Genomic DNA, 25,485 nt, shown 5'->3' on the forward strand with positions numbered 1-25,485 from the left:
TTTAAAATACATAATTAAAATTTATTTTTTTTTATTTAACTTACTGATTTTTACAATATATCTATTTTTTTTCATATCACTTAAATAACATTTTTTATTCTTTTTAAACATTTCCTTTCTACCAATAAATTTGTAATATCCTTTTTTTTTAATATTTGCAATATATTATTACATACAATGTAATATAATTCATTCCTGTACACAAATATAAAAATATCTAAGGCAAATAAAAATTAAAAAAAATGAAAAAATTAGATAAATAATATTTCCAAGATATTTTTTAGAAAAAAAATAAAATAGAGGTGTTTTAAATGATGATCAATAAAAAGAATTTGTATTGAAATGTAAAAGTAAAAGGAAATTAGAGAGTAAATGAAGTATAAATAATTAAAAAAAAAAATTGTTTGAATGATGAATAGTACCCGCTACATGATTAAAAATAATTTACATTTAACGGATACTATAATTTACATGTAGTGGGTACTATAGCAATTTATATTTTACATGTTCTTTTACATAATTGGATGAAACTCATTTTATGATTTAAGTCTTCAAATAATTTACATTTTTTGTATTATACATGAGCCATTGCGAATGCTCAACCGACATGGATTCTCTGCAATCAAAATTATCCAGACCAAATTGCAAGTGCAGACTGTGCAGCAACATGATTTAAAGCACTTGGGTGGGTCACATAGAACTGCTTCTATTTTTCCTATCTACTAATCGTAAGTTTCGAAACAGGAGGATTGTATTAACAGAAGCAAATTACAAAAGGACCAGTATATATACATCAAATGCCATAAAGAAGTTTGGTAAAGGAGAAGCCTGCATTACATTATCCCAGAAAAATACTATACATTATGACATTTGCCTAGACAAGTAGAAACAGAACATATACTCCAACACTTGATAAAACATAGAACTAAGTAAACTAAGACAAAGAATAAGTATGCAAGTTGACCCCATAGAGCCTATCCGTATTCTATGAAAGTTAAAGTGACATCTGCACGAACAGAGTGAAGCAGCCGTTAAGAAAAGGGGGGGGGGGGGGGGGGGGGGGGGGGAGGATCAAAATAAGGCTACAAGTTTAGTTAAAGAAGGATCAAGGACATCGTCACAAGGCAATTTTATCCTGTCTGTTTTCTACAGTAGGAACCAAATTCAACGTGTCCTCAAAAGCTTGTAATGCCTGCCCACCTTCTACATCGTGAACCCTATTCAATGACTCCTCAAAAGTTTGCAATGCCACCTTGTAATGGTCTAGAGAAATCACCCCTTCCTCCACAACTTGCAAGGCACTTCTGTATAATTGATTAAACCACTGCACACGGTCACCGGCATTACCAGAGCCAAGATCTGGAATGTATAAGCGCTTATAATCCTTCTTCCATCGTGACAGAATGTACTTAGGAGGGACCTCCTCCACCCCATTAAAATTAAGCACACACAACGCATGCCGGCACAGGTACCCATAGAGGTTAAAGCAACTGCATATACATCGAACCTCGCCTGCTGTTCTATTATACAGAACTTCAAAATCCCTAATCTCCCTCCTATTCCCCTCACCCAAGACACGCTCCTTGACCAAGAATATTATGATTGGCCCATCAACATGTATCTGGGTTGTGCTGAAACAAGAATACATCTCTTCCACTTCATATTGGAACTTCTTAAATACTTCTCTTGTGTACACTTTGGAGAGCTGCAACTCAAACGAACATCTTGTTTTCAGTGAGGGACTTGAGCTTCTTGACTCAATATCTGCAAGGACTTCTTCTCTGTGCTTCTTATGAAGGGCTAATTCATACTTATCAAGAAATTCTTTCAAAGGAGTTTGTTTATGCACGTATCTATCGAAAAATGGATGCAGGGTCTCACCTGGATGTGAAGCAGACATTCCAGCAAAAAATGTGTCTTTCAGATAAACGGGTGACCACATACCACGATCTTCATACAAAGATCGAAGCCACTCATGATCACCAACTCCAAAATGTTGGATCATGAATCCCCATGCAGCTTCAAATTCGCTCACCTTCAAAGTTTCATAAACTGCTTTAATCATTGATTTCCTGATTGCATCATAGTTACGCAATCCTCCCAGTTTTTCTGGAACTCTTTTCATGATGTGCGACAAACCAAAACGATGGTGAGATCTTGGAAATACCTCCACAATTGCACCCTGTAAAGCCTTGCACCTATCAGTAATAACAGTTTGTGGAGGGTGTCCTGACATACATGTAAGCCAAGCTCTAAACAACCAAATATAAGACTCTTTTGTCTCACCTGCAAGCAAACCACAACCAAGCAACGCTAATTGGCCATGGTGATTCATTCCAACAAATGCAACAAGAGGGATCTCATATTTGTTTGACAAATATGTATTGTCAAAATAAATAACGTCACCAAAATAACCACATGCAGCCCTGGACCTAGCATCAACCCAGAACACATTCCTCAAACGCCCTTCATCATTGATATCCATCAAGTAAAAGAAGTTTGGATTAGCCAGTTGCATACGGCAGAGATAGTTATAAATGGCCTGTGTGTCCCCCTTTTTTAGGCTCAGCTGATTGGGTTGATCAGTAAAATTCCCAACTGCTTTTGCATTAGAATTGGAGTCGCCATTGCCTCCAGCGTCTATCACAAGTGCTCGATACAACTTGATTGTACGGACTTCTGCATCAACATTTGACTCTGACTTCCTTTTAGCGCCACTGCTCGTCTTCTTAATTGATTTGTAGGTCTTATTGCCCAATAAGTGGTTGTGCTCATGTGTAACTTCGAGTACCCTCCACCTTTTGGAGTCCACTAACCTCATTCTTATCATTGCAGGACAACCAGTTCTCGTTTCCTTTCTTAAACGATTTACATCTTTAACTCTTTTGAAACCCTGGCTGCTGCAACAAAGTACTGCACCATACTTCTCTCTACTATTACGTTTGAACCATGAATTTTTCACTCTAACACGAAATCCCACTTCCTTAGCATAACAATTGTAATAATTGTAACCATCATCATATGACTCAAACTCCATTCCTACAGCAGGTGGAACAAATTCCTTCCTTCCTTCAGATATACCATTTTGATAGTCTAATCCTGTCATTACACCATCTTCTTCTTTGTGAATCTCATTGCATTCACCACCAGGCACTTGCTCATTTCCAAGGGAGGCATCTTCCATCTACAATACATAATCAAATTCTTAATTATTATAACATACTATCTGAAAAGCAGACTAAGGGGAGGTTTGGATAGTGAGTTGAAATGAGATGAAAGATGACAGTTGAATAAAATATTATTAGAATATTATTTTTGTTTAAGAATTTGAAAAAATTGAATTTTTCATTGTATTTTGTTTGGAAATTTGGGAAAGTTGTAATGATTAGATGAGATGAGATGAGTTGGGATGTTTTCTGAAATTTTCTGAATCCATACAAGGCCTAAGAATAAAACAGAAATGATATATCACCGTAATTTACAGGTGATTCCTGACACACTTAATTATGTAAGGTGCAAAGTACCTATTCAGATATTAGTAATATATCAATCTCATCGCACTAGTAAATCAATTTTTTTATGAGTAAATGAGAATTTTATTAAAATAGGCAAAGCCAAGCATGTGGGACATATACAAGAGCAACACCTATGCATGAATATTGCGATGATAATAATAATCAGTCCAATGCCTCAATTTATTTAATGGAATGGCTGTTTGGGCTAGGAAGTACAGGTCAGAAGATTTGAAATGGCCGTTTGGGATAAGGTAAATCTGAAAGATGGGAAAAATCCAAGCACGTGGTTATTTGGGGCAAATAGGGTAGACAAACACTAGAAAAAATAAAAGAAAAATTTCTGATCTAAAAAAAGAGGTATAAATACAGGGTCAATCATCATCCCGGGGCCACAATGTTTCCAGTGTTTAAACTAAATACTGATTATTCTGGTAAGAGGAATCTGGAGCCAAGGCGTGCTGGAGATTTGACCGGGGATGAAATGAGCTTGTGGGTGGAAGCTTCATGCATAACGCAGGTCTTTCAAAGTTACACTCTAATCCCAACAATGACCATAAAAAATAATTCACGCGATCAAAATCCATGACATACAGGGCTACGCTCCAGAGAAACTCACAAACTTGCCTTCCTTTAAGACTAAATGAATTCCAATCGTGTTCAAGTGCAAATTCAATGAAGAACATCATCGACCTAGATTGAGATGCAACAGGTCTCCAGTAGTGTATGCTCAAATTATATTAGAACTCAACTGTTGATTGAGACACTAATTAGTCTCTATGTACGCAACAAAATTAAACAATCAAGACCATGTTGAAGGTTCAAACTTTGCCAAGTCACGGGTATTGTTTTCATTTCATATTGCACTAATCTCCACTTGGCAGCTGAGAAAAACCGGAGCAAATACAAGAAAACAAAGGAAATTTATAACATTACATAAGTTTAAGCCAAGAGTCTCAACTTTTCATGAGGTTTTATTTTTCCTTTCCTTCACTTTCTCGTGAACCAAAAAAAAAAAAAAAAAGAAATTTAAATAAATGTTCAAAATACATCAAGAAAAGAAAGAAAGAATGATCCTGCGAAAGTGCGAGCGAAAAAAATTCAATTAGTAAGAAAATAACAATTAGGGCAAATCATGTGTTCGAGGTGCTTACAGTATGAGAGTTATGTTTCGGGAGTCGGATCCGTTGAGGATTATCCGCCGGCCCGAGAACTCGCGGACTCTGATAGGAGTCAGAAGTTTCTCTGCGTCTGTTTTCCATTTTCAGTGAGATGAAGCTGGGTATTTTTTGTATTTCCGTTTTTGCCCCCGCCACAAGTAGCTTTCATGGGTTTCGGTACCCTGCGGGATGTTCACGGTTTATCACTTTCTAATTACTATCAACAGAAATAAATAAATAATAACAAAATCTCTATCTAACTCACTCTTTATACACTCAATTAATACGATTGATTATATTATTTTTTTAATATAAAATAATTTATTTGACTAATTACTTCAATAAAATGCGTAAAAAATACATAAAAATAATTATAGGTAACATCGTTTTCTTGTTTCCTTCGGGCCATAGATCTACAAAGTGATATCCGATCCCCAAAAACCTTCCCTTTTCTTCCTGAAGCGACCAACTTGGTTAAAATGCAGAACTGGAGCTGCCACCAATGTTCTTTCTAACTCATATTTGGTCTTGCTTTGGGATACAAATCTGTCATCATTCCAATTTTTGCCATTGCAGATGCCATTTTTGTTAGTTTTTAGCTTTGCTGCAACTAATGTGCTTTGGCTTTGAGTCCATTCGTAGCTTGTACCATTTTCCCATGATTCTGCAAGTGATTAGCTCTTTTTTGGTATCATTTGTGGAGCAAGTTGACGGAAAGATTCAAGCAAAAGGAATATATTTTCTATGATTTGCATATAATGCGAAATGGGAAAAGGATATTTTTCCAGTTAGAAAGGAGGGGAAGGTTCGTGATGTGTTTTGCGTCTGCCTTTTCAAATTATTTTATGAAAAGTTGATTGGGAAAAAGCTTTCAAGCTTGCTCCAATGCTCAAACTAGGGGTTAGTTCGGTCCGGTCCAATCCGGGGAGGTTTTGTGGACCGGACTGGACCTATTCGGTCCAGGGTTTTCCCACCCTGGACCAGACCGAACTCCATCAGGACCGGTCCGGTCCGGTCCATTCGGTCCAAGGTTGACTTTTTCTTTTTTCTTTTTTTATCTAATGACATTTTTTTTAATATTTATATAATTATATTGTAATATATTTAATATATATACATATAGTATTATATATATATTAGTAATATGCTAATACTATTAGTCTATTAGTGATAATACTATAACTAATAAATATATGTAATAATAACTATACTATAACTAATAACTATATGTAATAAATTAATAATAGTAATAGTGATAACTATATATTTATGTAATATGCTAATATTTAATGACATTTTTTTTAATATTTATGTAATTATATTGTAATATATTTAATATATATACATATAGTATACTATTATATATATATTAGTAATATGCTAATACTATTAGTCTATATGTAATAATAACTATACTATAACTAATAACTATATATAATAATAGTAATAGTGATAACTATATATGTAACTATATGTAATACTAATAACTAATACTATTAGTCTATTAGTACTAATAACTATACTAGTATTAATAACTATACTAGTACTAATACTATAACTAATAACTATATGTAATGATAGTAATACTATATGTAATACTATATTAAATAATAGTAATACTCTTATTACTAATACTCTATGTAGTTATAGTGATTTAATACTAACATATTATATATTAAGCTAACTATACTAATACTATTATAAATTTACAAATATATGATATATTATAATTTATTCTATAACTTTTATAATATGTTAATACATTAATATATATACTAGTATTATATATATATATATATATTTTTGATCAGTTATACTAGTACTATATATTATAGTTAATAGTTATACATTAAAGAATATAGTAATACATTGATACTAAATATATATAGTTATAGACTTATAATGATTTAGTTATTATGAATTTATGATTAGTATAACTATATAATTGTATTAGTATTAGACTATTAATAATTCAATTTGGCTATATTATATTAGTAATATTAGTTATGTTGAATCAATTAGTTAGTATAACTATATTCTACATCATTAGTATTAATATAAATATTAGTATTAGTTATAACTATATAGCCTATATTAGAATTGAGTTTTAGAGTATATAATAGACTAATAGTATTAGTACAACTATATAAGTATATTGTATAGCTATATATTAGTTTTAATTATAGTGATTAGTATAATTATATAATAGTAGACTATTAGTATAACTATATATTAGTATTAGTTACTATTATGGTGATTTAGTATATTATAATTTATATATTATATTTATACTATAACTCTTATAATATATTAATATATACTAGTACTATATATTATAGTTATATATTAAATAATATAATAATACATTCATACTAAATATATATAGTTATATTTCTAGTGATTTAGTTATTAACTTATTATGATTAGTATAACTACCCAAATTATAATAGTATTAGACCATTAATATAGCTATATATTAGTAATATTAGTTATGGTAAATCAATGCTTTAGTATAACTATATAAGTATTAACTATAATGATTTTTATATATTCATTAAATATAAGTATAGTGATATTTAAATTATATTAATTAAAGTGATAAATATACTATATAGCTATACATAGTATTAATTATAGTGATTAGTATAACTATATAAATTATATAATAGTATATTAGTATTAATAGTAGACTATTAGTATAGGTCACTATAGCTATTGTTGAAGTATTAGTTATAGTGATTTAGTATAACTATATTAGTATAACTATAGTCTATATTAGACTATTAATATTTTTTTATACCATATATAATTATATAATTAATAATTTAATTATATACAACTATTATATAAATAATATATATAAATAATATTTATTATTTTTTTATTTCTATTCGGTCCGGTCCGGGGTGAAAAACTCCCGGACCGAATCTTTTCGGTCCCTTAAAAATGGGACAGGACTGGACTGGATCCAATTCAGTCCGGTTCGGTCCGATCCAAACAGTGTCAGTCCGGTCGGTTTTGCTGGTCCGGACCGGCCGATGCTCACCCTAGCTCAAACTCTGGAGCAGCTTGTAATGGAAGGTAGCTTGTATCCCAAATAAAAGAATGTTGAAGTAGCAAGTAGCTTAATCACAATGCGACAAATATATAACGTTTTTTTTCAACTGCTCAGCAATTTCCTGGCGCTCGCTCGCTTATTGATGTCACAGTATGACTTGTACATGCACCTGAACACACGCAACATAGAAACTTCTCAAATTTTCCCGCCTCTGGACTCTGCAACACATGCTTTGCCAACAACCCTTCCTCTTTCTTACAAGTAAAGCAAGCAGTACTGGAATGAGCTTTAAGGGAGCTCAGTTCAGTCTGTTTTTTAACGCTGCAACTTTTGTCAGGCAAGCAACCATCATTCCCTATCACTAATTTGTTCTATACCCAATTTTTCTACTTTCCCACTCTTAAGAATTATCAAAGCAGTTTTCTATTCTTTGCATTAGCATTTGTTCAGGTAGTATTTGGTATTCTTGGTTTGCATTTATGATATATGTGCCTGATTGTTTAAGATAGGTTTGGGCCCTCCTTTTCAAATCTGATCAACACTGGTATGCTGATGTTATTGCAGACATACTTTGAGCAGGAGGGAAATGGGTGCCATCTCTTTCGAGTTAGAAATTCATGCGTCTCTGAAGGAGCTTTCAAGATTCAAGAACTTTATGACTGCAAGCATTAGTAAGCATGCTACTTATGATGGATACAGATTCTGGAATGAGATTTTGCGAGACTTCATCAGTGAGTTCGACAAGCTGTGTCTCAAGGCAGTTGCAATGACAGGAAAGGATAAGCAAACAAGCCAATGCAATCTGGAAAAGAGAAGTTCAAGTGGTACAAAAATGTTAACAGATTCAATGGCTTCAGCTCCAAAGAAAATTGTGAACCCTCAGTGTTGTTCAAGTAAGGCTTGCATCAGTGCTTGCAAAGGGAAGGGAGTGTTGCAGGCTGAGATAGTCCAACAGCTTAACGGACGACTGAAGATCCTCGAAGAAGAAACTGAAACTATGAAGAAAGATATATTTGGGGCTCTGCAAGAGAGCAGAGAGCTGTTGAATGAGATATGCAAGCAGTTTCTGATTATACAGCGTTGCATTTGCCTTCAAAATCCAGCAACAGGACAAACATGTGTTGATGATACTTTGGCTGCAAACTCACCAAAGGTAACTCTTCCCGCTTTGAAATCCTCCCGTCTATTAATTCATAGAAGTTTATAGTGTCACTTGGAACTCATTATTTTGTCTTTACTTATTGTTCTTGGAAATGATAAGTTTTCTCTAGGTTAAGGGAGGGTGGCGAATAAAATATCACGTTGTTTGAGAGTGAGAAATTCTTAGCCTTTATAACAATGAGTTAATCCTTCTTCCAAAGTTTCTAAATTTTCTCGGCATCAGCGTTAAATGAAACGAAAGGATATTGGTTTGCATGGGCATTGTTATATGATTTTCAATGCTCATATGCTTACCTTTAACAGCTATTATAATTATATGCATTGAAGGCTTTTATCCTAACGCACGTTGTTTATGAACAGGATGGAAGAATGGGGGCTGGTCTATCAGATATTATTTTCCCTGAACCAAATCTGTCTCTAATCACCAGAGATCTTAGATCTAACATGATTGAATTCGATGACCTTGCTTCAAGTACTGCACGAGCTCTCGAATAGTCGATTCGTCTCGTCTGAGATTTCATGGAAGTTGTGCAACCGCCTTGTTTTGATTCCTTTCAGATATAATACGATACTGTATTTTCTGCTCTCGAGTCCATTATAAATTTCAATACGATGATTTACTATTTCTCATAAGAATATGTACCAAAGATTTTTTTTTTTTTTTTGAGAAAATGTACCAAAGATTAAAGAATCAACTTTCTAGTGCCATTTGCACATCCATCTGGAATTACACTGTAATTTGTATTCAAATGAAATATGTAATACTATGGTCAGAAATTGACCCTATATATCTCACCATGAGATTTTACCGAATGGGGAAAATTCTCCTCATTGGAGGTTGGGGTGAAGAACCATCCAACTGTTTATTTTCGTTCTTTCTTCGCTTGGCATTATCTCAACCTTTACATAAATAATCATGTAAAAAAGTCCTGCCAAATTCATTCAACCCAAACCTAGCTCCATTCTTGTTGCAAACCATGATGCAGATCATGGATGTTGCAACTCGACCACGGCAGTTGGCTGCTCTAGATGAACATAAGTTGGTGATGATGAAATCTGCACCCTTCAAGTTGATTATTAAAAAAAATGAAGCTACACTGAAGAAAAGAGAACCGAGGCTAGAACTAGTAATGACAATGACAAGAGAAGCGTACTGGATCTTCACGCCTGTCATGCGCCAGCTTTCCTACGAAATCTAAGTAAAGTATGCACAAAAGAAAAACAAGACTGCTTAGCGTGCGAACTTTATTTGGTGCAACATGTTAAGACAGGCATCCCATAATATGCTCGAAGATTCCACTTCATCAAAGTTACCGTGAACGGTTCTAGCTGAAGTACAACACATTCAGATATTCAACTGAACCAAAGTTATCGGGACCATTTCTAGAGGCCTTAGCCCCAAATGCATCATGCATGAACATACAAGCATCTAATCCAATTCTGTTTCAGTTGCGCAATTTTTTTTTTTTTTTTATAAGTTGTTTCAGTTGCGCAATTACAAGATGCAAAAGAGTGCATACCATATTTTCAACTAAGTGAAGAACGTCTCTACATATATAAGCTCGGTCAATATCATATCTCCCCTCGGTAACCACCAGATCCAAAGTAATCCCTTCTGGAGCTGGAAATAGCCATGCTTTTTTGATGTTCCAATTTCGGGCAGTCCCGAATACGGTGACCAAGCCCACCACAATATACACAGCCCTTAACCCCACTTGCACTGGCAATTGCTTCTACATCTTCCATCGGATCATTTAGCTCAGCCAGCACAGGTGGAATTCTCTGTTTTGCTTCTTGCAAGAGGTGTTTCAAATCAAGAAGTGTTGTCTCACTCTGATTCTTGTTTATAAATGTTGTAGCTATTCCTGTCTTGCCACATCTTCCAGTTCGTCCAATCCTGTGAACATAGTTTTCGATCTCTGCAGGCATGTCATAATTAATGACGTGTTGAATGTCAGGAAAATCCAACCCCTTTGAGGCAACATCAGTAGCAACCAAGACATCTTTCTTTCCTGCCTTAAAGGATGAAATGGCATACTCTCTCTCTTCCTGGTCCTTGCCTCCATGGATGGCTACAGCTTCGACTCCTTTCAAGAGGAGATATTCATGAATGTCATCCACATCAGCCTTGTTCTCACAGAAAATTAAAACAGGTGGTGGGGTTTTCTGCAGACATTCAAGAAGGTAAACAATCTTGGCCTCTTGCTTTACATACTCGACCTCCTGAATCACATCGAGATTCGCTGCTCCAGCTCTTCCCACATTAACAGTCACAGGTTTTACTAGAGCACTTCTGGCAAAGTTCTGAATCTTGGTAGGCATGGTGGCAGAAAATAAGAGAGTTTGCCGTTGAGCTTTAAAGTGGTCAAAAACTTCTCTTATATCATCTTCAAAGCCCAAATCCACCAATCTATCTGCCTCGTCTAAAGTAAGATACCTGCATAGAAAGTAGTGGCACTAATATATTATAATTCAGTAATCAAGATTGGCATTTATTTAACTGCAGACAAAATATTTTAGAAAGCAACTTGGTCAATTTTTTATTTTTTAAAAGTAGTTCCCAAACAAAAAGTGACTATAATGATAACAAGATAGAGCGAGAGATGCATTGATGCAAGAGAAGGGGAAGTGGGAAAAAAAATAATAAATAAAAATTGAGGAACAGTAATATGAGTGACAAAAAATAACAGCTAATGATTTAAATAGTTTTCGGCTAATGCCGAGGAGCGAATAATACCATCAATATCAATAAAGGCCAGTTATATACCTGCAATTGTCAAGATTCATTTTTTTCTTTGCTAACATATCCTTCAGCCTCCCAGGAGTAGCAACCACAATATGAACACCCTTCTTCACAACATCCAACTGCGTTCTCATATCCACTCCACCTATACAGAGCAAAGGCCTCACTTCTGGATAACCAGCCTCCCTCATGGGAGCCAAGAACTCTTCCACTACTTCATAAGTCTGCCTTGCGAGTTCTCTTGATGGGCATATAATCAAACCAAATGGCCCCTCTCCTGGAACGATAGGCATCATAATCTCCTCCTGCAGCGCCACCATTATCATTGGAAGCACAAAAACCAATGTCTTGCCTGAGCCTGTAAACGCAATCCCAATCATGTCCCTCCCAGATAAAATCACAGGAAGACCTTGCACCTGAATAGGAGTTGGTCGTACAATTCCCTTTGCCTTTAGCTTCTTCAAAATTGGTTCCGGAAACCTCATATCCTTAAAATCCTTAATTGGAGGGAGAATGTCTTCCCCATCAACTATTATGTGCCACTGCTTCCGAATTGCATCACATTCCTTTTTTGACATCCTTCTGATTGGCAATGGTGGCTTCCATCCCGTCAACAGAGGCTCCGTATAAGTAATCCCTTTTGCCAGTTCACGAACAGACATTAACGTTTTCCGATCTGATAAGTGCTCAATCATTTCCTTTTCTTGTTGCACAATCTGCTGGGTTGGACTTATCTCGGGTTGGTCTCGCTTCAGCTGTGATGCTTTTACAAGAAGGCTTGGTTTGGCCTCGGCAAGTTTTGCTTTCTCCAACTCTTCTTCAAGTGCAGAGGACTTGCCCTTCCGCTGAAGAATCTTCTGTGCTTCCATGGCTCTTCGCTTTGCCACAGGAATGTATTCAGCATAATCATCAGCTTCTTCCATGTTTTCAGTTCTTGTAGAACCAACTATTCTCAAGGAATTACAGAATATTCAGCGCCTATGATCATAAACAACAAAATGATTACACAGTCAGTTATCTAAAATAAGTAAAATTAGTGCAATATTTGTAAATCAGTTTTATAAGTGAATGACAAACAGAGTGTACTCCTATTAATTTGTTATTGTACGGTAAATGCTCTCAGCAAAGGCAATTGAGATTAAAAATTTTAGCAAAAGAACAGGCAGATCAAATGAGTGCAATAGAATTTGCAGAGCTGAGCCAAACTTATATTTGGAAACTCTTGCAGAATCAAAGTTCATATTCTCACGTTTTAATTTCGGTTAAATTACGGATAAGAAAAAAAGCACATATTTTGACATCAGCAAGTACCGGGAATTTGCTGCATTAACTGAAAATCATTTTTTCGGTCAACTCAATTGTGATTTTTTATACTGTTTTCAGAAAAAACCCGACAACATAAAGATTCAAAATTTCTAGTTTGTAGTCCGTTCTTCAGTTTCCTCGGAAACCAATCAGCATACTACCACCGACATATCCAGAGTGCTAAGAATCTCCAATTCAATGAATCTCAAAGCAAAAGACCTAAATCCAAAACATAAAACTGGTTTCTGTGCGTACGCTCATGTGTGGGGCATGCTATTAAGGTGAAATTTTCATATATACCGAAAGACAAAGAATCATAGTTTCCAGTACTTTGTTCATCTAATTTCTTTTCTCCTCAATTTTCCCAGAAACCAAACAGCTAACCAAATGTACTCAATATTAATTAATTATTGAAAAATAAAGGTAATAAATTGTATGGGAACCAGATGGCATAATATCGGGGAATTAAACCAAAAAAAAAAAATCGCAGTGGTGGTGGTCGTGGCAGAGGCGGCGTAAGCAGAACCTGGCACTAAAGGTAGCGATGGCGACGGCGACTGCGGCGTGTGGGGCGAAGTGCTTGGCTGGGGCGTGGAAGTCGGGGGCACCGTTGGGCAGAGAGGGGCAAGGGGGATCCTCCGAGCTTTTTAGGGTTTGAAATTACGTGAGTCGGTCAGTCGAATTGGTTTCAGAATTTTTTATTTTTATTTTTTTTAATCGTGCTACAGAGAAGCTTTAATATAAAAATAATGATAATCTTACTATTATTTTTTTATCACTTTTCTTTATTTTTTTTAAAAAAAATTTTTTATATTAAGTAAATGATTATACTAAAATTATATATTTTATAATTTTAAAAACTTTTTTAATAATTAAAGATGTTAAAAAAATATTTAAAAAATAATAATAAAATAATAAATATATTATAAATAATAAGATAATAATAAAAGAGTAATAAATCAATCATTATCCTTAATATAAACCACACCGCACAGCTGAGGTGGACTAATTAAATTAATAAAAAAACAAAACTCACAGCAAGTGCAAGTGTCCACGAGGTCGAAGAAAGAGAGGTGTTCTGAGTTCTCCCCCTGTGCGGAACAGAAGCGTTCTCCCTGTACCACGTCTGAAACAGAAGTCCAAACAAATCACAGACCAAAAAATGGGACTAATCACAGTGCGCCCACATCAAATCACAGATCAAAATATTCACCAAAAAATTCGTCATCACCCAACATTCATTATATCTGTCGAAATTCATTTTCCATTCCCAGAAGTCCATTCGTGATATAATGATTTTGAAAACCAAACAATATATCTGTCACGAGTAGGAAATAAAGATTTGAAAATACACAAAGTGATCTGTCTGCAATTTTGAAGTCCATTCATGATAGAGTATATTCATCTAAAGATTAGAAAATACACACAGTGGGTAACCGTTCTACTATGATAATAAGACAGATTAGGAGCACTAGAATACAGAGTAAACTCAGTTCATGAGCATTGAACAATCGCAGACCAAATCGGAGATTAATGGGCAAAAAATCGCAGACCAAAGAAATAACCTAACTGTTCGCAAATCGGAGCTGCGTCTATCCCTAGATTCCCTCTTTCCGAGTGATTCTACGTCGAACGGACGGCTGCTTGAGATGGGAGAAAGGAGCTGCGGTCCGGATTCCGGAGACAGGAGATGGGAGAAAGGGGGTGTTCTTTCCGTCGTGGGTGAAAGGCGTGTTGTTAGTGAGGGTAAAATAAACATTTCACAAGGCTGACGTGTAGGATATGCAGGGTGTACGTGCTATCGTTGGGGGTTTATTGAAACAATTTTTGTTTTTTTAATATATAAGAGCCGACGTGGCTCTGTCAGAGATGCTAGCAGTTGGCTCCATTATCTTGATCATTTCCAGCGATTAGTTTTCCCGCACCTTTGGGACTTCAGATTTGAGACCTCCGCTCGTCTCTTGGATTCCCATCTCTCCCTTGGTTTAGTTGCTGAGAAAAGGAGAAAACGCAGGAAAACGACGCCTAAATGAGCCTTTAGCTCGGTTTTGTTTTTTTCTCAGCAACCAAACCCCACCCCCGCAAAGCCATGGAAGTCGAGGTCAAGCTCCGTCTCCTTGATTCTGTCTCCCACGAAAAGCTCTGCTCCTTCCTCTCCCCTTTTCACACCAAAACCCTAATCCAAGAGAACATTTTTTTCGACGGCTCCAACTCCGAGCTCTCCTCCAATCTCGCCATTCTACGCGTCCGCTTCTCCAGAGCCAACGGCCACAATCCTCAGACTATCCTCTCCCTCAAGGCCAAACCCGTAATTTCGGACGGAATATCCCGCATGGAAGAGGTAGAAGAGCCCCTGGACCCCACCCTCGCCCGCGCTTGCATCGCCGAGCCTTGGCGCCTCTTATCCGTGGATTCCTCGGCGATAATTCGTCGAGTGAAGGAAGAGTTCGGGCTTGGAGGGAGAGGGAAAGGGCTGGTGTGCTTGGGCGGGTTCAGGAACGTGAGGGCGGTGTACGAATGGCAAGGGTTGAAGCTCGAGGTGGACGAGACGAACTACGATTTCGGGACGTGTTACGAGGTGGAATGCGAGAGCGACGATCCGGAGAGGGACAAGAGGTTGATTGAGAAGTTGTTGGAGGAGAATGGGATTGGGTTTTCGTATTCGGAGACTTCCAAGTTCACGGTTTTCCGCTCCGGGAAGTTGCCATCGTAAGCCAATTGTAAGCCGTCTTATCACTTAAATGTCTATTTCTAATCGACCGAATTTGGCTACGAGAAGCGAGAGATGAGGCTAAAAGCTTCTTGTAATTTCTGCGACTCTTGGTACTCTCTTTATATTCGTGCATTTACTTTGCAGGAAGAAACATCATCTTCTTTCTGTTGCTTTCACTTAAAACGTAGATTACCCAACTTTCTGATGGTGTTTGTGTTTTTTAGATTTTGCATGATGTGAACTACACGGTTCATCGTCTTTGACTAAGAAACTAGGGGTGCACACCGACCAACCCGGCCTGTGCTTGGGCCCGATCCGCAATGACCCGGCTTCCATTATAGCAAAAACTGATCCGATCCGACATGAGTCGGGTCAACCCGTAATCTTCTGTACCTGAGCGCCCATTTCTCGGCAACCAAACATAAACTAGCGTGAAAAATCACAGCGTGAAAGAAAATAACAAGCCAATTGAACATCGAATCAATTATTTTTTATGTCTGTTTGATGCCACGACTGAAACAAAAGAACAAGCCAACGGAAAAATCACAGCGTCAAAAAGAAATTGACCAAGCCTCAGCTTCGTTTCACCTTTTGCATTCACTGTTCTCCAGGCTTCACATCATTCTCTCTCAAAAGCGCTACAGAACCAAACAAGAGTGAAAAGAAATTAAGACTCGCATAGATATTTGAGAGAGAAGGATGGGATTGGAAAGAAGTTTTCTGGATTAACAAAATTAATTGCAGCTAGGATCCCGATGAGGTTTGAGATAAGCCGGTTCTAGCATTAAGCACCCATGTAAGAGAAAACAAAGGAAAATAAAAGCATCCCATAAAGAAAAATAAGAGCATTACGAGTACCTATACCTTTCAAACCTCCTGAATCGAGAAATGGGGGAATCGAGAAATGGGTAGAAGAAGAGAGAAATATCAGCTAGAAGGATCTGCTCCTTTTAAGACTTTCAAGTCTTTGCTTTGGGGGAATCAAGCATCCTGAATCCGTGAAAGACTTTCAAGTCTTTGCTTTGGTAGTGTCCCAAATCTAAGCTTTCATGAAGGGGAACGGACTCAACAGAGGCAATGGCTAGGTTTCATCTGCAAGGCATAAAACGTGGGATTGTTTTTAAGAGACGGGTTATCAGCGGGTTGTACGGGTCATACGGGTCGAATCCGTGAATCAATTCAAACCGTGTTTTTTCAGGTCGGGTCGGGTTATGGTTCACGGACGGGTCGGATCAAACGGTTTCCTGCACAGGCCTATAAGAAACTAATGCAGTTTTGTTTCATCCTGAAATCCTTGAGTTCAGGCAAAAATTTAAGATTATTTGTTTTTGTTTTTTTCCTAAGCGGCGGCCATTACATTCCTCTCGAGAGAACAAGGTTCGCACTCGGGTTTTCTCACTACGCAAGAGATAACAACCCTGCTTCTCAAATATGCACGTATGTGCTGCTCAATTCCTGAGGGAACAAGGGCCAAATATACACCTTTGCAGTTGGCAGTAGCAGCACAAAGTCCTGTACTGCTCACAATCACAAGAGAAAATCCTATCCTGTTGCTTATAGCACCCAAAATCTCGGCGGGTCAAATACTAAATTTCTCTATGATAATTATCGGTGACAGTCACATAATTTCCATACGCAACATTAGGCCACTTTCATAATGTTTGATACCATTGTCAGTCTTGTGTGGGAGAGACACAAAATGGATAAAATCTTCCTTCGTATTACAGTAAACAGGCTTTAAAACCCTTTTCTAATTCCTGTGCATCCAGTTTCTTCCCTATGAACACAATCTTGTTGATCCTTGGTTCGTCTGGGCCCCACAACCGATCAGGTGAACCTTGGAATATGTCATGGACTCCCTGAAACACAAGAAACAACAATCAATGAAAAAGCCAATAGGAGTATATGCTTTACCTAGTTGCTGCAAAAGTTGAAAACTACTTGTATTTCTACTTCCAAATTTTATGACCAACCACTCAACAAGTGAAAAATAAAGAAATACATTGAATATAAAATCTTAAGCCATACGTTGAGCTAATTATGCAATAAAAGCTCGAATAAATCCCTTTTTTTTTATACGGGTATAAACCTCCAAGAACTTACCTGAAGAATGATAACTTTGAACAAGTATATACGGCAAACAAAATTAACTAGAAATCCTGAAAATAAAAGAGATAAACATAGGTGGCGCCTTTAGAACTCTTTAACTCGCCTGAAAAACGAATCTCTCGTCCATGCCCTCAACAGATAGAAGACCTTTCATCCGGTATATGTCCTCACTGCGTTCCAATAACAATGTACCGAGCCAAAGGTTAGCCTGCAAAAAAGAGTGATTGCTCATCAAATCGGCAGTTATTGACCATCTCCTGTCTGGTAAACCATCTGAAACTAAAGAACGGGTCGATGAAATAGTACAAAAATACAGCTGTCATTTGTAAATTAATTAGCCTCATTAAATTCAAGTTTCTATACATGCATGCATATATATATATATATATAGAGAGAGAGAGAGAGAGAGAGAGAGATCCAACCTTTTCAAGGTCTAAGCTCCCTTCACAAACTATGCTGACAGAAGAAACGCCAGGATCATGACTGTGATCATGAGAGTGGTGATGATCATGATGTTCTGCATATGAATACCAATATAACTGTTATAACTTATAGGTTTATATAGTTGTAAAACCTAAAAGAGTAACAATAATTTTTTTTTACGAGTAACGATAACTTTTTATATTAATTGATGACCATGATGCTAAAAACAAGTAATTAGACACAGGTCCACAGATTGAAGCGGGAGATTTTTAAAGAGGAATGACATATGATAAATATTAACCAAATGTTGAACAACATATATCCATTGTAGATACACACACCTCAATACTAAAAAAGAAAAAAGCATTTTATGTACGACACAAAAAAATTACCGTGCTTATGGTTGTGATCATGATTATCATGGTTGTGGTGGCCATGGTCATGGTTATGATCATGGTCATGATCTTCCTTTGCACCTTCAGCATTGACAACACTCTCAATCCTGGCAAGATGCCAACAATATTAGCCTACAATCCAAAACCAAAATTACCGATGTGGGCTCAAGCAGGAGGTGCTCAAAGAACAACATTGGAAAGAGTAAAGGGGGAACGAATAATTACTTGGGATACACTAAAAAGCTAAAATTTTACGTGTAAAATGAACAGACATTAAATGATAAAGACCAGGTAAGCTTCAAAAATGGTGCAACATAAACAAAACACATAAAACTCAAATTCTACAAGTCGTGGTGGACAACTTGGGATGGTGAGGCTAGAATGATGGATCTATATATATACACACATATATATATATGTAGAGAGAGAGAGAGAGAGAGAGAGAGACTCGTTTTAAAGAAGATCAGGGAATGCCCGAAATATGCAGCAACCTAAGTTCAGATCTTTTGTGAAAATTTTGAACCATTTAAACAAGTGAATGAAAGATTACCTCTCCAAATCAAATCCTCCAATCCCAAGAACATAATCCAAGCCAACTTTTCCAAACTCCGTCCGCTTTAAATCAGCCATGTGATTTATTTTCTATTCTCAGAGACAACATCAGCATCAACATCATCAGCATCGACAAACAACAGCAGCAGCAACAGTGATAATCATTAGGATATAATATAAGGAGCAGCATGATACTAACCCTTATTCTCTGGACCAAAGATGCAATTTCTGGCTCGCCGACAAGATCAGTCTATCATCAACAAATGGATAAGCAAATCAGCATGAGCAAATAAATTATATCATCAAATAAACTTTCATCATGATCATATTCAATCATTAATCATAGAATTATTTTGAAGCGGACTATTTGGATGGAGAGCAATAATTATGTTGCTGAGTTTTCCATGCATCAGCTCAAGTGTTCAATTTTGCGATCACTGTATATGTGGATGCTTATTTTCACAGTAACCAGTTTTCTCTTTCTTAAAGTTCATAGACTAGCTGAGTTGTGTATGCATTCATTAGGTGAAACTTTGGTATACATCCCCATATACTTAAGGTCTCTTCTTTCATCTAATTAGATTCTATTATTACTTATCAACAAAATATTTGAGATTACAAAATTTCATGTCCAACATGCGAAAAAGGATGTGGTTATCACACATGCCTTATTCACAATGATACGATCAGCGTAAGCAATTTGTTCTATGGCCTCATTGACCACTCCTTTCGGCTTTATTTCATCCAGGTGAAAGCCAACATGTTTAGCATCAACCAATGTGACAACGCCATCCAACTTGACGTCATTAAAAACATCATCCTCAGCATAAAATGTTTGGATGATAGGTGCCGGATTTGCCAATCCTGCAAAGTTGCAGCCAAATCTCATCAAGCACTACAAAGGATTAAGAAAAAAGTCAAAGGTATCCGTGCAATTCACATTGCAGCTAATAAAACATTATCTTGAGCATAAGCAATCTTGTTACCTGTAGTCTCTATTACTATATGATCGAATTTTCCTTTCTTCTTATTCACCAATTCAGCGATCATCCTCACAAGATCACCCCTCACAGTGCAGCAAAGACAGCCATTATTCAACATGACAATATCTTCAGCCCCAGTAGTTTTTGCAGCTACTAAAGAACCATCAATGTCTACTTCCCCATACTGCAAATTTGAGAAAATAAGAAAGAATACATAAAAATAAATTCACCTTTAACCATTTATTAGTAACATAGGCTGCAAAATTAAACACGTGAACACATTAAACAGAGGAAGAACTAACCTCATACCTATTTATCAATAAAAATTAACCTCATACCTCATTCTCTATGACTGCAATTCGCTTCCCATGCTCCGCAGTCAAGATATGATTAAGCAATGTTGTCTGTTCAGTTCACATTAAAGCATAGCAACATAAGTACTTGCAGCCACTCAGATAACAGAAGAAAAAAATTAAGTCTCATCTGCATGGCCACCATGTCAACTCAAACTTTATAAACGCATCCCCGGGTCTAGGACCCATTGCCTTATTCTATTTCTCTCCATCATGTTCTCAAGGGGAAAGAGGATGGGACGTGTCATTTGAGGTGGAGCTCATTGGCATATTTCATCGCATATTAACATCGCTAGCAACCAAGAGAAGTCATGAACAAGGCATCCAATGGTGACTCCATAATTGGAATTCAACCTAACGAGGCTTGCATAAATCAACGAACAAATCGTTTTCATTTCCAAGATACTAGGTTTCTTATATTTGATAACAATATTTCACACCAACGTCCATTTTAAATGCACCAAAAGAACACTACCTTTTAAAATCTTACGCTATTTGCAATTTCAATCGTCACTTACAAAGCCACTTTCTTGAGTAATATTTAAATTTTAACAAAATCTAAACAAATTAAATTCATTCATTTTTTTCAGACTAATCATTTCAACCTATTCAAGTTCCTTGAAATAAGGACTCGCACGCACGCACAAACACACCTTTCCAGAACCCAGGAATCCGGTAATTATAGTGGCGGGAACCCTATCGTCGGGCGGAATCTTGGTGGAGACATCGGAGCCTTCGCTGTGGGGAGTCGTGGTGGCGGTTGCGGCAACCGAGAGCCGGCGCGAGATAACTTTAGGCTTAGGGGAATCGACGGCGATGATTCTGGAGTGAAACGAAGACGTGGGGATGAGGCGCGAGGGCCGGAACTGGGAGGTCCTGGCTGATGGTAGGAAGGGGAGGACCGTGGCTCGGACCTGGGAGAGTGGGGTCCGGTGGCGATAGGTTAGGGTGAGGAAGGTGGTGGCTAGGTCCGCCGTTACTGAAGCCATGCTCGCTCGAGACGGTAAGGTTGGGCTTTTGGGTTTAAGATTTGGGGAGAGAGAGTGAGAGAGAGCGAGGAGGGTTTATCCGTCTATCCGCTGGTGAAATGATATTGAAGGTGTACCTGTGGACGGTGTAACGTCCAACATCTTTTCATTTTTCATTTTTGTATTTTTATTTTTGAGACCTGTCAATTTGTCAAATTAATATAAGCTTTCGTTTGGGTAGTGACGGATTTCATATCATTTGAATTAATTTATAAATAATAATATTTTATAAATTCTATTAAAATTTGTTTAAATATATGAAATAGATTAAAATATGTTTAACTTTTTATAAAAATTTTAAAAAATAACAAGTCTAGTCAATAATTAATTTAAAATATATAGAGATATATTTGACACACAAACATAGTATAGTATTGTGAAAACCAAAATCATATCATTAGATCAATGCACAAGTGAATATTGTTCAATTTTGAGTAAGTGTCCAAGTCATCGAGTTGGACTAGAAAACCCAATTGAGTTGAATGGTTTTCGGTTGCTTTAGACCAAATTGATAACCTTACGATAGAGGTGGTAAATCGTGTTCTCGGATTATATTCATGTCGTGTCAAGTCATTAATATTTAATTATATAGATTCATCCGAACCCAACACGTAAGTTAAGCGGGTCAAACTTTTAAATCCTAACTTAACTCATTTAGATAACATATCATGTCGTGTCGTCTATTTTGACTCATTTAATAATTAATTATAAATATGTCAACACGACATAACTAATTTAAACACGTTTCATGTAAATAGGTTGAACTAATACACATAACCTATTTGATCTTATTATATTAATTTCACATCAAAATTAAGATCTATATTTATTAGTAAGCACAATGTCTTAAAAAAAACTGTCTACTAAGAAAATAATATCAATATTTTTCAAATTTTAGCATATAATAAAACTAATACTACAAACCTTACAATAACAAAAATGAGTATAGGTCTCAAATTACAATCTCAATAATAAAAACATAAGCATATTGAGAAATATCAATATTATAATTCAATAATAATAATAAAATTTAAATAAGTCAAAACAAGTTGATTTGGAATTAATCAGATTGACTTAATTGTCCTAATTATAAATCGTGTCTTAACGGATCAACTCGTTTTGACCTGAATCCATTAGCATCAAACACAAACTCGTTAATTTCATATTTTGTTCATGTTGAGTTAACAAGCCATGTCACATATTGACACCCCTACCTTACGGTTTTGATCTCCTAGTTTTTAAATTTTTTGATTTTTTATTCAGTTTTGGAATATGGTTTTTTCATCACGAACTATACTAACCGAATTACATATGTAGTTTTTTTTAATAATTCTTTATATAGCATTTTATATAGTAATTGTATAACTTTTTTTTTTTAAATAGTAGTTGTATAACTTAATTATATAATTTTTATATTTTCATCGAACCTACGATTATTGACCATATAAAATATTAAATATACTATTAAATATTAACTAATATGCTATTGACAATTAACTAATATATTATATCATAAACTATAATATTATGAGTAATGCTACATACAGTCGTGAAGTACGTAAGTACTGTGCAATCGTTTTGAAAAATAATATAATCTACTATTAAAAATTAATTATTTTTGTTATGTGAGTCTCATATTTACTCACTTTTTTCAAATAAATTATGTGGCACTTGCATATTTTATGACTACAAATATAATTTCTTTAATATGATATGCAACGATACATACTCTAGTATTTACACCTAATTAAAATAGTTAGGCACCTTTTTTATAAGATACCTAAGTTACAAGTATGAAGTATCTATGGACTAACTATTTATTAACCATATATAAAACATTAAAATTTTAATATAGGTCATTATGTATTAATTATCATAATTCATGTTCATGTTATTGAGTAATGAGTTAGTGAGTAATGAGTTAGTAACTATTAACATTATTCATATAATCATAATTAATTATATTATTAACGAGTTAATCAGATAATCCACGTTAAAGAATCCATTTAATTGTTTTTTCCCAACTCATTTTCTATTTAGTAAATTTAGCCTTTAACATAAAAAAAGTGACATACTTTGAACAAGTTAGAACCAAATTGACTGATAGCTAACAATCCAGTCTAGAGGTACCACTGTCCGATCTCAAAATGAAAAATAGGTGGACCGAAAGTTTTGATCTAATTCAACGATTATGTTCCTAATTTTGGTAGGCTCATTGCAATTTTTTATGATCGAGATTTTTCATGTAAATTAAAATGAGTTATTCTACTCTCAATAAGTGTATAGATTATATCATTCATATTACTTAATATTAAGTTTTGATTAATAAGATTTAAATTTTAAAATTTATATTTCAAATCAAATTTAAAATATCATCTAAATACTTTATTAGATATTCGCAACGAGTTATAAATAATTTTTTGTAACAAATATATGAAATCATTATAATTGCCTACAGGAAGAGCAGCTCCAGTTAATCCCTTCTATTTCCAGGTAAACACAACAACTATTATTATTTTTTTTGTTAGAGATAGTCGAATTTTTATCTTTTGTCATAGTGATAATATTTAGAATAAAAAAGGACTGCAATAAATCCTCCATAATCAGCGAGTATTAAGGAGGGGAATTGCTAGGACACCCAAGGGTTATCCCTAATTAGTAGAAAATATATTTTTTCAAATGTTTTTTAAAAGTATTTTTTAAACCATTTTAAATATCGTTTAAAATAAAACCATAAATTTATTAAAAAAAATATTTCTTTGACTATTAAATAAATAAAAAATCAAATCCGTAGAAACACTTGCTCTCAGCCGCTTGAACATTTTCTATTAGGGAGCACCTGAGAAGCAGTTTAGGTGAGAAATAGAGTTTTACACCATCCAGCCATAATTTGACACGTATGAATTTTAAGAAATGTAAAATAGAATTGGTTATAGAAAAAAAAAAAAAAAAATCGAATTGGCAATAGGGTTTTCTCCCCCGAAAATGCTTTTTTCAATCGAGTTGGGGAGCGGCGGCTTAGTCAGCTCCAATGTGGCATAAATAAAATGGTCCAATTGAAAGCATTCTAATGAAACGGTTCATTTCATTCAATCGTAGCCCATCTCGATTTCAATCTTTCTTTCCTCGTGTTTTACATTTCGATTCTTTTCCTTCTTCCCTCTACCATTTTCAATCACCATCCCCGATGAAGGTGTTGTCGTCATATTCGATGAAGGTCCCGAAACCCTCCATACGATGAGACTTGAAGTCACCCTCATAGGTGGCCCCAAAGGGCCATGAGAATTTGCCTTTCCCCAAGGCCTTCCCTCTCCGCCACTCCCCCTCGTACATTCACCTGCCAGATCATAGGTACTTTCTGGATCTATGTGGAGCACTTCCAATGAAACTTTCCATGTAGAGATTTCCGTTCGGGAGGGCCTTCTCGACTTTGGAGGTGGAAGGGGACGCCACACTGGCAGTCAAGGCAGGCGAGGTCGTCAACGTGGTTGGCATTACCCTCTGTGTAGCAGTTTTGTATCGTCTACGGCCACCAACTAGTTAAGATGGTTTCTGGGTCTCCCTACCTAGCTTGTCTATCTCTGATCTATTCTTCTTACTGCTGGAAACGATGTCGTTGAACTCATCAAAGAGTAGTGCCGATACTTCATGCATTTTCGAGTCATTCATGAAAGTCAAGCTCTTTCTCCCCCTTCTTTTAATCCCCGATATGCGAACTATTTATAAGTGCTCACTGCATTTGTGAGTTTCACTGTGATTCTATATCTAGAAGGGAAAGACTGGCCAGAGTGTGAAGCAATTAGCGACAGTTTCTTTCTCTAGAACCTACCCTTTTTATTCTCTCTCTGGTATTTTTCACTCTAAAACTCTCTTTTTGGTATATTTCTCACTCCAACCTGTGGGAAGAATCGAGAGTGTTGGAGTTTTTTGGATGAGAAAATCTTATAACCACCCCACCTGGTTATCTCAGAAAATCAGCCCTCCAATCCA

The 25,485-nt window shown here is 35.8% G+C and overlaps 5 protein-coding genes across 13 annotated transcripts; 2 read left to right on the forward strand and 3 right to left on the reverse strand.

Moving 5' to 3' along the window:
* Nucleotides 1-768: 768 nt before the first annotated feature.
* On the reverse strand, nucleotides 769-4,826 carry LOC122301138 (protein FAR1-RELATED SEQUENCE 6-like). The gene is made up of 2 exons (XM_043112251.1): nucleotides 4,667-4,826; nucleotides 769-3,184 (listed from the first exon to the last, which is right to left on the reverse strand). Exons 1-2 carry the CDS (start codon nucleotides 4,772-4,774, stop codon nucleotides 1,118-1,120), a joined length of 2,175 nt encoding a protein of 724 aa, XP_042968185.1. The 5' UTR covers nucleotides 4,775-4,826; the 3' UTR covers nucleotides 769-1,117.
* A 3,092-nt stretch (nucleotides 4,827-7,918) lies between these two features.
* On the forward strand, nucleotides 7,919-9,761 carry LOC122301144. 2 transcript variants are annotated; one of them, XM_043112265.1, is made up of 3 exons: nucleotides 7,919-8,067; nucleotides 8,295-8,883; nucleotides 9,252-9,761. In XM_043112265.1, exons 1-3 carry the CDS (start codon nucleotides 7,958-7,960, stop codon nucleotides 9,384-9,386), a joined length of 834 nt encoding a protein of 277 aa, XP_042968199.1. In that variant the 5' UTR covers nucleotides 7,919-7,957; the 3' UTR covers nucleotides 9,387-9,761. The 2 variants fall into 2 exon arrangements, with proteins under 2 accessions (XP_042968199.1, XP_042968200.1); XM_043112266.1 differs by having other exon boundaries at nucleotides 8,037-8,180.
* A 414-nt stretch (nucleotides 9,762-10,175) lies between these two features.
* Nucleotides 10,176-16,888, reverse strand: LOC122301141 (DEAD-box ATP-dependent RNA helicase 35). 8 transcript variants are annotated; one of them, XM_043112256.1, is made up of 6 exons: nucleotides 16,517-16,887; nucleotides 16,241-16,290; nucleotides 13,976-14,065; nucleotides 13,466-13,582; nucleotides 11,659-12,612; nucleotides 10,176-11,328 (listed from the first exon to the last, which is right to left on the reverse strand). In XM_043112256.1, the coding sequence occupies exons 5-6, from the start codon at nucleotides 12,555-12,557 to the stop codon at nucleotides 10,464-10,466; spliced, it is 1,764 nt and encodes a 587-aa protein (XP_042968190.1). In that variant the 5' UTR covers nucleotides 12,558-12,612; nucleotides 13,466-13,582; nucleotides 13,976-14,065; nucleotides 16,241-16,290; nucleotides 16,517-16,887; the 3' UTR covers nucleotides 10,176-10,463. The 8 variants fall into 8 exon arrangements, with proteins under 8 accessions (XP_042968190.1, XP_042968192.1, XP_042968193.1 ...); XM_043112258.1 differs by lacking the exon at nucleotides 13,466-13,582 and having other exon boundaries at nucleotides 16,517-16,888; XM_043112259.1 differs by lacking the exon at nucleotides 16,241-16,290.
* On the forward strand, nucleotides 15,029-15,857 carry LOC122301145 (triphosphate tunnel metalloenzyme 3-like). The gene has a single exon (XM_043112267.1). It carries the CDS (start codon nucleotides 15,029-15,031, stop codon nucleotides 15,650-15,652), a length of 624 nt encoding a protein of 207 aa, XP_042968201.1. The 3' UTR covers nucleotides 15,653-15,857.
* Nucleotides 16,889-17,223: 335 nt separating the features above from the next.
* LOC122301142 (P-loop guanosine triphosphatase YjiA-like) lies at nucleotides 17,224-21,569 on the reverse strand. Its single transcript, XM_043112264.1, has 10 exons — nucleotides 21,121-21,569; nucleotides 20,453-20,518; nucleotides 20,118-20,298; nucleotides 19,799-19,995; nucleotides 19,331-19,381; nucleotides 19,130-19,221; nucleotides 18,577-18,686; nucleotides 18,184-18,278; nucleotides 17,865-17,969; nucleotides 17,224-17,511 (listed from the first exon to the last, which is right to left on the reverse strand). Exons 1-10 carry the CDS (start codon nucleotides 21,454-21,456, stop codon nucleotides 17,374-17,376), a joined length of 1,371 nt encoding a protein of 456 aa, XP_042968198.1. The 5' UTR covers nucleotides 21,457-21,569; the 3' UTR covers nucleotides 17,224-17,373.
* Between the last annotated feature and the right edge of the window lie 3,916 nt (nucleotides 21,570-25,485).

Source organism: Carya illinoinensis, chromosome 2, assembly GCF_018687715.1.
Source record: "Carya illinoinensis cultivar Pawnee chromosome 2, C.illinoinensisPawnee_v1, whole genome shotgun sequence".
Classification (NCBI taxonomy): Eukaryota; Viridiplantae; Streptophyta; class Magnoliopsida; order Fagales; family Juglandaceae; genus Carya; species Carya illinoinensis.